Source organism: Typopeltis vanoorti, chromosome 1 (assembly GCF_054136105.1).
Source record: "Typopeltis vanoorti isolate ZY-2024b chromosome 1, IOZ_Tvanoo_1.0, whole genome shotgun sequence".
NCBI lineage: Eukaryota > Metazoa > Arthropoda > Arachnida > Uropygi > Thelyphonidae > Typopeltis > Typopeltis vanoorti.
Window position 1 is genome coordinate 150,636,962 of NC_143549.1, and position 12,166 is coordinate 150,649,127.

Genomic DNA, 12,166 nt, shown 5'->3' on the forward strand with positions numbered 1-12,166 from the left:
AACTACCATTCAAGAACCTTCAAGGAAGCAGCTACATTTGCCTGCACAACTGAAAACCTAAACAAGAATCAAGGTCTAACCTTACCAGAAATGTGGAAAGCTTTAATTAGATCATTAAACATCAAAGAAATGAACTTTCATGACAATTACATCATGAGTCATAACAAATCACGTTCCCGAGACACGCGCATTGTCTCACACAATACTAATTTTTGTATGAATTAGAACCATCAGTTATAACCTAGTCTGTTATCTTCATATAGCTTACTGATTTTGTATTCCCTGAAGATGCCGATAGAAAAATTGGCGAAACATGTAGGACGATAAATTAAAAGCAACTTGATTAACATTATAAAAAAAGTGTAATAGTTTATATACATAATAGTCAAGAAAAAAAAAAAAAAACCACACACTTATGTCGTTTAAATTTCTTTGTTTCAATTATTATATGGGATGATATTTTAACTAAAATTAATGTTGACAGTAAAATGATGCAAACCCTTCATTTAATATTTGATTTTGATTTATTTTCCCTTTCAGTTTTCCGACCATAGGCAACTTTGTAGGCTTTGCCCGAAAAGTATTCCTGGTGAGATTTTTTTTTTTTTTTTTTACGTGGTATTTCACAACTGCCTCCCCCCCTTTTTATCTGAGCTCGAGACTGGTATATGGCTGGGACATATTCATGACTGTAATCATGTGTGTTCATGAGGCCGGTTTGCCTGTTCTGGGAGACAAAAAAACCGAGTTTCCTTATGAGACCAGCTAACTCACCTTTAGTCGAAAGAGACTCATTTAATATACCAACAGTTATTGAATGCATTGAACAAATTACAAAAGAATAACCAGATTATAGGATAGATCAAAATTTTGAAAGTGTTATTAATTCTGCACAAAAGATGGCAGATATTTTGGATATAGAATCAGTTTTTCCAGATAATGAAAAAAGAAAAGAAGGTTTGTTTATGAAGTGAATGATGAACCTCTTACCAGTGCAAAAGATAATTTTAAAATACACTTCTTTTTTGTGATATTAGACAGTACTCTATCATCTCTAATTGAAAGGTTTATGTTGTTAAAGGAGAATAATGAAATTTAAAAATCTTCCATAATGTCAATGCATTGAAAGAATGGAAGGGGGAAGATATCTCAAAACATTGTAAAGACTTACACGTGAAATTAAGCAATGATAAAAATCCAAATGATCATGATATTGATGACAATGTCCTTTTGAGGAACTCAAAACTTTACAATGTTTCATAAAAAACAAAGACATATCCCCTCACGATTTGTTGAACTTCACATATGAGAATAATTTACATGATATGTTTCCAAATATTTCAGTTGTTTTAAGGATTTATCTAACACTACAAGTATCAGTGGCTTCAGGGGAAAGAAGTTTCTTGAAACTCAAAATAATTAAAAATTATTTACAATCAACCATAACCCAAGAATGTTTTAACAAATTTTTCTATAAATGATGTTATGAATAGTTTAGACTTGGGTGAATTAATTAAGAATTTTGCAGGATTAAAAGCATGAAGAGTACAAATTTTGTGATTTTATAAGGTATATGACATTCATGATGTGATTGTATTTATAAACTTATGTATTCCTTATGTATATATGACTCAAAATTATTTTGTTATACATATAATATAAACTTTACTTTTCATGTGATTTCCTTGTTTTGTGTGATTTTTCTTGTACTTATTACTGTAATAAATATATATTATAATTATAAAAATGTTTCCTCTTTTAATGACTTTCATTAACTTTCAAGGGGGAGGGACAGTTTTTTTAAAGTTTGCACAAAGGTGGCTCATATGCACTTGGCGGTCTTGCAGGTAAGTAGTCATTATAGGAAGGGCTTCATCTGAGGATAGACTGGAAAGAGTAAAGTGCACATGGCAAGAAAGAAATAGAATTCATACAGCAATTAAGATAATTATCTGAAACTGCATGCAATGGAAGGTATCCCAAGGTTTGAGAATACTGGGTATGGTAAAAGTAAAGTGAATTTGTCATAATCACAGTAGTCACTGCCTCCAACTGGTAAAAGTGATCATACAATTGTGACCTGAGAGGACTAAGCATGCAGAATCTTCAATTAAGAAGAGGTATATGGAAAACTCCAAAACTAGTGATTACAATTAACTCAGGAAACACTCTTGGAATTGCACCATGGTTTAAACTGATGCTGGAAAGGATGGTAATAATATATGGGAAATGTTCAAGGGGAGTTTAATGAAAGCAGCCTAAGGAAAGGCACATCCAAGCTCAAATGGAAGGTGGAATTACTATAGGACGTCTTACAGATAAAAATTCATTGGTGAATCATGAATGTTCCAACATTCATGATTTACCAATCATGTGGATTTATTTAAGATAAAGAGCAAAGAAATCAAAGAAAATGGACAGACATAAATGATAAAGTTACAAGTAAAGAATGATAGAGAGGAAATCATGTTTTGAGTTTGACTGAGAAAGAGGAATTTAAGAGAAGACTGTTGGAAAGGCATGGATAACAATTAAGATAGTGATTTTATCAGTAAAGATAAAGTAAATGACAGACTTATAAAGTGACAGAGTTAGCAAAAGGATAATGAGATTGCAGGGGGGGGATGTGAAGATTTCTCCCTTTTTAAATATGAATAAAAATTATAGAACCAGGACTAAATCATTAGATTCATAACTGGATGTAATTCTCCTGCATAATATTCTAGGCTATTTTATGTATAGCTTGGTAATCAATTACAGTCAAAAATTAAAACCATCATCAGATATTCCATTAATATAGTAAGCAAAAGATTAACATCAACATTTAAAATGTATGACCTGTTTTAAAGGACCAAAGGTAAAAATTAATAAGAACATGTCTTTCTGTTAAGCATCATAAAAAGTTTCAAAAGAAAATAGAACAAGACTTGTCTTTTAATGTGTTATATGCAGTGGCGAGCTATAAGGGGCTTGCGCAAGCCCCCTTTGTTAAATCTTTCTCAAATTTGTGAACCCCTTGTTCTTCTTGTTTAATAATCTTGCAGAACTAGAAAATACTACCGTGGAATGTATAAATGCTACTTTAATATAATTGCTACTTTAAATTCATATGGATTTTCTGATAACTATATAAAAAATAATTTCATTGCATAGGAAACAAACCAGGTGTTGCAATCAAACTTCTACAAAAATTTTGCAACGTTGTGATTTGGCATTGTGCTCATCCTTTACATTTAGCATTAGACGATTCGAAAAAAAAGATTAAAGAAATAAATAATTTTGAAATATTTATGGATAAATGACATGCTTTTCATCATCAATCACCAAAAAATCAACGAGAATTAAATACGATTGCAAAAAACCTTGGTATATCGAAATTTTAAAGATCAGCCGTGTGTTTGGGCCACAATGGGAAGCTTGCAGTTTATGAACGGCTCTCTTGCTTTGTGGAGAAATTACCCAGCTTTATGCAAGCATTTTGCATTGAAAGATAAATATAAGGGCTTTTTAAACCGACTTCTCAATTTGGAATTTTTAAAAGATCTAGCATTAATGATTGATATTCTACAGGAATTATCATATCTGTCAGAAGCTCTACAGTCACAATATAAGTATTATAAGAGCTAAATGAGGCTTTTTTTTTTTTTTTTGCTCGATGATGCGAGCCCTTTGTTAAAATTTTCATAGCTCACCACTGGTTATATGCAAAAATGACAATACATGTGTATGAATGGTCTCATGCCCATGCAACATCAAAATATTCATAATACATACAAAACTGTTGATGTGAAAAATCTACATATAATATGACTGTTTGGTTTCAATATACATTCGGGTCTCTCTTTATGCAGATTTGAAGTTATGCGGTGCATAACTTCAAAACTTATGTATAATATGCCCACAGATACAAGACCTTTTGATACTTCTGCGCATGTCAACAGAAGGAGAATCCATTCCGATAATAGGGTAATCCAGCGTTTCCCAAACTTTTCTTACAATGGAACACTTCACAAATCCTGAAATTTTCATGGAAGACCTTGGTTATTTTGTAATGTATTAATTAATAATTAATTGTTAATGTAGCTGATTTTTATTATTAATTAATAATTAATTAAATATCGATTAAACATAAACATCATTAAATGAATTTGTGCTGATTTTCATTGACATCCCATTCTGATCACCAAAAATTTATAATATTATAAGTACTTAGGAGCAAATGCAGACTTTTTCTCCTGTGTGCTGATAGTTTTCCCCTCATTTTGTACATCTTGGAGATTGCTTTGTAGGTTGTAGGTGGATGAATCACTACCTATTGTGTCACAAATACCTTCAATAAGAGATTTCTTAACACCAAAATTAAACAAAGTCCTTGTCTCTTATTCATATTAAAATTTAATTCTGTAGGCCTATTACTTTTAAAAAATCATGGCACTATGGTTTTGAAACAAGCACTTTCACCCTACAATAGGAACTTGTGAAGAAAGCATTCAGCATTACTAGATCTGAGAACCGGATACAGACTACCTTGATCTTCAATTTCAGTGGAAAAATTTTCTTTATATTTCCTTTTAGTTTTGCAGATGGGATATACTGCTAAATATTGTCAGCTTGTAAAGCATAGAAAAACTAAGAAACATCGTGCTGCAGTTCCATATAAGGCTGTTTCTATTACAAATATGCTTGTGAAAAATTCTGATGAGGCCGTGAACTTTGAAGGTAGGTTAGCATTATTTCTTTGTTGTCGCTCATCATTCAACAGCTGCGATCATCTAGTAGATCTTTGCAAAAATATCATCCCAGACAGTCAAATTATGCCAAAGGTAAAAATGCACTGAACTAAGTGCTATGCAATTGTAAAGAATATTCTAAGTGAGCATTTTGAAGAAGATCTAAATGCGGACATTGGAGATGAAAATTTCAGCTTGCTAATAGACGAATCAAATGATATCACAGTGAATAAGATTTCAGGAATGGCCATAATTTATTATAGCAAGAAATTCAACAAAATTAAGTATACATTTCTGAGCATGGTGGTTCGAGAAAAGTGTGACGCTAGTGGTATTGTGGCTGCACTGAAAAAAAAAAAGCTCTTGACCAAGAAACTAGACAGTAAAAATGGTTGGTGTCAATAATGGCATTTATGAATAACTGAAGGTATATATTCCCTCCTTAATTTTAATTAGATGTGTATGCCATTCATTACAACTGGCAATGTTTCACACTTGTGCAGAATCTCTCCGAAGAAAATTAGAATTTTTAGTTGCCGTAACGTATAAGCGGTTTTCACATTCTTCTTCAAGACAAGCAGAATACAAAGAACTGTATCAAACTATCAACGAAAGTGATACTCTGCTGAAAATTGTAAGCAATTGTGCAACAAGGTGGTTCTCAATTGAACCTGCAGTAGACAGAATTCTCAGCCAGTGGTTGGAATTAAAAACTCACTTCGAAGTTGTGAGTGTGACTGAGAAATGTTACAAAGCTCAAATTTTGTGGGAGATGTACAAAGATGAAAGGAATCTGTTGTGCCTTTTATTTTTGCACCCTGTTCTAGTTCAAGTTCAGTAAGTTAACAAAATTTTCGAATCTAACCGTGCGAATAAGATGAGATTATTTGATGACCTTTCTCGTTTGATTCGCTCTACTGCTAATATGTTAGTGTTACCATCATTCACAGTCGACCCTCTAGAGTCAGAGATTGATGACTATTTGGATACCAATCCAAATCTTGATTACAGATTTGAAAGAAAAATTTCAGAGTTGATGATACAAAAGAAAATAATGCAAAATGATGAGCGAAATCTTAGGAGTAGAGCAAGACAGTTTCTTCTTGGTATCTTCAGACAGCTTAAGCAAAGGTTGCCTGAAAACTTGAATATTTTAAGAATGATGTCTTCTTTTTCTGTTGACAATACCCTAAAACAGGGGTTCCCAACCCTATGCCCGCAGGCACCATGGAGCCCGTCGACCAATTTGTGTGTGCCCACCGCTGTTCAACCGTGTACCGTATAGTTTGAAATAATCACGCAACAATTCATGGCATGCTATATGACGCATGTGTTAATGACACATGACAAGTATTAAACACATACGATGTAAAGTAGACCCACATCGAAGTTGTTCATTCCAGTTTAAGAACTGGAATATCATCATATTCTGCTAATTATAAAGCACTTACCAATGAAATGGAATGCCAAAGATCAAACTAACTGACATATATTTAAATTTTTATATAATGTAAACTTTTAAGTAATAAAACATTTGATTATAATGTAAACTTTGTATGTATTCATTTAACAAACTAATTCAAAAAATTTGCTTGAAAAAATAGATGGTGCCCATCACCCCTACTGGTATTTTAGAATGTGCTCTAGGAAACAAAAAGGTTGGGAACCCCTGCCCTAAAACATATAAAAGAACCTGTTACTCCCATCTTAGAAATAATGCTGATAACAGAAAAAGATGTTGTTGTTCCTGAATACCATTACAATACTATCCACTTAAATAAATGAACAAATATAGAAAAAACTGAGTTATTCTGGACTGAAGTAAGAGAATATAAAGATGCATCTGGAATGAATCCATTTAAAGAAATTGTTCAGTGTGCAATAAATTTATTAATACTGCCAAATTCTAATGCGGAAATTGAACGAATTTTTAGTTCCATGAATGTAGTTAAAACTAAATTAAGAAACAAGATGGAATTGCCAATGCTGACAGCTATTTTTTCCATTCACGTATGGCCTCAGGCGTAACAACAAGTGCTGTACAGACTATCGTTTACTGCTGAGTAATATTGGAACGAAGGCCATATATAATAAAGCTGAAAATCTAAGTGAAAACACGGGTGAATTAAGCGCAGAAGACCACATGGAAGATGTACTTAGTCATTTATATGCAAGTATCACTTCAACTTGAATAAAATAAGTAACTTAAAAGTATCAGCTACTGCTTTTAAAATTTTAGCTTCAAATTTTTATTTTTAACTACTTTTTAATTTTTTTTTTTTTAAGATTTAGCTGTTTTTAGTAATTTTCATTTGACAACACTAGTTCCAGGGCATTACATTGCAAATGCTAAACTCCACAGTTAGGAAATAAGTCACTTCACAGATTTCTGCACCCTCCTCCCCAACTCCTGCTTCAGATTTTGCAATAGTTTTCAAAGGTTTGATCTTTTTTCAAATCCTTTCCTTTTTTTTAAAAAAAAAATCTAACAATAGTGGTATATTTAATCTATAGTTCATCTCTGAAAGCTGCTCTACTTTGACTGTGGTATCTTTTCACTTAATATAACAGTATAGGGAATATGACAACAGGAATATGTATATCAGTACATTTTGTAAAAGAGGCAGTATCTCACTGAAAAGATGTGATTACTGAATTTAGGAATGACACTAGAGGAAAATTACTATTTATATAAGAACCAGGAAAAAATAATAAATAAATAAATATGACATTTGAACTATATCTTTGTTGCACTCACTTGTAAATCTTCAAGCATACCATCAAAATTCAAGCGACGTTTTTCTGCATCCCAATAACGATAAACCTGTGCTTCTTGAAAACCAGCATTTTTAAATACAAGCCTATGATTTGCTATAACAATGCAAAATAACACAGTTAAAATTAAATACTACAGTTATAATTTCACAATATTAATATAAATATCTCAAACTGAAATCCAAACAAACTAGAAAAGCAATTCATTCTCCTATTCATAAATGTGATAAAATCTATATACTACATGCAGCTCATAAAGACTGTGGCCCATCTTCATGTTTGTAATCTCAAGTTAGAAGAGATATTACACTCAATCTTGTCCATATCCTACAGAACTCATGAAGTTTTTGATTATGTTTTGAATAAATGACACTGAAGACAATATGAAACTTACTACTGATGTATAAATTAAATGCTATTTTGTTTCTTTTCTTCTTTTTAAATCATTTCAAAGTTAATTGTGGTACTATCTTAAGTTAGATATTGCAATCCAGGTGTCAGAGCCAAACAAATATACTGGCATAAATCTTACCAGGAACACTCAATACCTCTGTAATTCTCATATTCAGTTTTATTTCCATTTTTATATATGGGTACTATGAGAATTCCACTCCAATCATCAGGAATTAGTCCCTCTGTGCAGGATTTCTGAACTATGCAGTGCAGCCACTGTAAGACTTTTATACCACATACTTCAGCATTTCTGGTCGAATATCATCTACTCCTACTGCCTTTCCACATTTCAAGCGTTTTGATGGCTTTTTCTACTTCAAGTATGGATATGTATTCCTGACTGCATGCCTGGTCAGTGTTTTTTACCACTGTGCTGTCATCACTGCTTGTTTCATTTAGAAGTTTTTCAAAGTAATTACTCCATACTTCAAGGATATCTTTTTCTCCCATTTTCATGTCACCCTTATCATCTCTAACTCCATTTACAGCACTCTTTCCTCCATTTCTAAGCTTCTTCAACAACCTCCAGAATATCTTACCACCTTCTTGATATTTATTTTCTATGTTCTTGCCAAAGTCCTCCCATGACTTTTGTTTTATACAGTGTTTAGTTTTCTTACATTTGTCTCTGTATTCTCTAAGAGCACAAGCTGACTTATTTGCCAGGAACTTTTGATATGCTTTCTTCTTTTCCTTCACTGCCTCTTTAACTTCCTGTGTCCACCATGGAGTTCTGATTTTTCTATCCTTGCATACAACCTCACCACATGCCTCTCTGGGTGAATCAATCAGGGTTTTCTTCAAGGCTTGCCACTGAATCTCCAGGGTTTGGTTCCTGTTCTCAAACTCTTTTTTTTTTTTTTTTTTTAAATAATCTTTGTGTATTTTAGTCTACAGTTCACATCTGAGAGCTGCTCAACTTTTATTCGCTTTAAAACTTTCTTACATGTTATTCTTTTCAATATGAAATTCAATTTTATCCTGCTCAAGACTAAATAGTGATCACTCCCAATTTCAAATCCTCTGTACACTCTGGTGTCCTGTACCAGGGAGAAAACATCACTATCAACAATAACATAGTCAACGAGACTTTTCTTATTCCTTGCCTCTTCTCTCCATGTGAATTTGTGCACATTTTTATGTTGGAACATGGTGTTAGTTATAACCAGTCCATGTCCTGAGCAGAAATCCAACAGGTATTTGCCATTATTATTAGCTTTGCTCTTTTCTCCAAATTTTCCCAAAATATTTTTGTATGTCTGACAATCATTTCCTACTCTGCTATTTAGATCCCCAACAAGGACCAACTTTTCATTTTTCATTGTGTCAGCTGCTTTCTCTAAAGCATCAAAACATTTCTCCACTTCTACCTCAGTAAAACCTTCTGTGGGACCATAGGCACAAATTAGTCTCATCGTCCAATTCCCCATTCTGATATTTGCCCACATCACTCTACTTGAGACTGCCTGCCATTCAAGAAGATTAGCCTCATATTTTGTGTTGAATACTATGGCTACTCCTTCTTTTCCTTGATTGTCATTGCCTGAATATAACATTTTGTATTTATTGCTCAGAAAGATCTCAACAGTTTTTGTCTTTTTTGTTTCAGTCACTCCTATTATGTCGATCTGGTACTTATCTAATTCCTCAGCTAGCTCCATTTCTTTGCCATTCAGGCTTCTTATGTTGATAGTACCGATCTTTAACTCTGACGATATTGAGTTGGGGTGTGCTTTCAGATTTGTTCCAGGGCGAACAGTGACTTTTCACTGTTCGCCCTGGTTCCGTGGCAAAAACAAATTGCCTGGTTAAACGGGGGCCTTGTTTAACCAGGCAATGCCCTAGTCGGCATGAAATTTTGTCATGTTGTACCATCATTTTGTATATTGGTTTAAGCCAATAAGAATACAATTTGGTCGGCTAAATCCCAAATTGCCAGCCCATCCTCGTTCGTTCACTATCCAGGTAGATACCCAACAAGGTACATGAGATGGTGAGGATTGAACATTAGATCAGAAGCCCTGGTCGGGTCTCTGCATTCCTTTAAAGGCTATGTGGAGGTCTCCTCTCAGTTATACAGCTTTGACCCTTAAGCACCCCATAACAACTCTTTACCAACTTAAATCTCAATTATATCCTCTCTCTTCTTCCTCCTCCTATTCACAAAGATCTGCTAACTGCATTCTCTCAATCTGTCTTCATATCACAAAGACCAGTTACCACTTTAGTAAGTCTTATCCGGACCCTTTACAATATATCCTCATCATTATGAAAATAAGTAGATACCCAACAAGGTACATGAGACAGTGAGGAATGAACATTAGATCAGAAGCCCTGATCGGGTCTCTGCATTCCTTTAAAGGCTATGTGGAGGTCTCCTCTCAGTTATACAGCTTTGACCCTTAAGCACCCCATAACAACTCTTTACCAACTTAAATCTCAATTATATCCTCTCTCTTCTTCCTCCTCCTATTCACAAAGATCTGCTAACTGCATTCTCTCAATCTGTCTTCATATCACAAAGACCAGTTACCACTTTAGTAAGTCTTATCCAGACCCTTTACAATATATCCTCATCATTATGAAAATAAGGGAACCAAATCTGTACACAATAATTCACATTTTTACACATTAAGGTCCTCTGTATCATTGCCATAATTTGATGTGATGACCAACCTGTGCAATATGATCTCTGAATTTCAGATCCTTGCCCACTATCACTCCAAGGCCTCTCGTCTCCTCACCTTCTTCCAAATTTCATCAGCAAGTGTATACTTGCATTGCATGTTACCTACCAAATTTCATAACCTTACACTTTGCAATATTGAACTGACAGTTCCATACTGTTGTCCATTCTATTCAATTTGCTGTAAGGCCACAACATTTGGTTGATTTATCACTTTCCCCATTTTTGCATTATCTGCAAACAGTTGATTTGTGTTAAACCCATCCCAATAATACTAATACCCAAATTAAATAATAATGGTCCCAAAACTGACTCCAGTAATAACACTACTAGTGATGCTCCTCTTCTGGGATACTGCATTCTCATACACAACTTGCTAATACCTTAAATTAATGATGCCAAGAAATTATATTCTTGGTTTCATCCTTTATCCAAGTGTAAGCAAACAAAGCTTGCACATGAAGTAAACTTCATGACTGGGTGTTACTTGTTTATAGAGACTTCACATCAGTTGCTTTAGTATCCCATAATGCATTGCATTATGGGAAGGGCCGCTATCTAAGACCAGTTTTGACCTTTATTGATGTCTCAACAGTAAAAGCCAGATGCAGAAGTGATACTAAAGTTGAAGTCATTTCCATATACAAGCCGTCAAAAGGTCTCGCACCTTATTACTAAAATACTCTGTATTAGAGACAGATGTTGAAAGTTTTTTCACTTGGTTTTACTAAAAATTAAAGATGCCAAGAAATTACCCAGACCAGTTTATCTCTAATCCAGAGTATATTTAGTAATAAGGTGTGACACCTTTTGATTACTTGTATATGGAAATATAACTTTTGCATTATTTAACTTTGGTATCACTTCTGGGTCTGGCTCCCATTCATGAGATCTCAATAAAGGTCGAAACTGGTCTGGGTAGTGGCCCTTCCCATAATAATATATGCATCTCTTTTGTCCAATACATTTATCGCCTTGTTATAGTACATAAGCAAGTTAGCAAAACATGACCTCCTTTTAACAAACCCATGCTGACAAGCACAAAGAATACAACTGTTGTCAACCCACTTTTGCATCCTAGCATTCATATTTTAATTACAACTTCAGATATACAGATCGGTCTATAATCGACCTTGTTCTTATCACCACTTTTGTGAAGTGGGACAAATTTTACCTTCCTTCCACTCCTTTGGAGCTTGTGCTGTTGCGAGACTCTTGTACTAACAAGAGTCTCGCAACAGCCTACAAGATTTTCAGGCCAAGGCTGATGCTAATCCCCTTAAGACAAGTGGTGATACATCATAAGTCCTATTGTCTTATTGACATCTAGTTTACTGAACTCCTCATACACCTTATTTTTCAGGAATCAAAAGTATTCAATCTGTCCTCATTATTGGTGTAGGCACAGCAAAAGGTTTGGCAAAGTTAACTATTTTTTGATCATTATCATTTCACTACAATAAGAATGAAGTGCACAAAAAACAAATGCTCCACACACCAAACCATTTGTCTACCCAATTAG

At 33.9% G+C, this 12,166-nt stretch overlaps 1 protein-coding gene across 1 annotated transcript in view; it reads right to left on the reverse strand.

Annotated features, from left to right (window-relative positions):
• Got1 (Glutamate oxaloacetate transaminase 1) overlaps positions 1–12,166 on the reverse strand; it is a 59,311-nt gene that overhangs the window by 24,185 nt on the left and 22,960 nt on the right. The window contains exon 4 of the mRNA XM_090399667.1: positions 7,489–7,601. Within this exon, the coding sequence (XP_090255793.1) occupies positions 7,489–7,601 (113 nt within the window). The remainder of the gene's footprint in view (positions 1–7,488; positions 7,602–12,166) is intronic.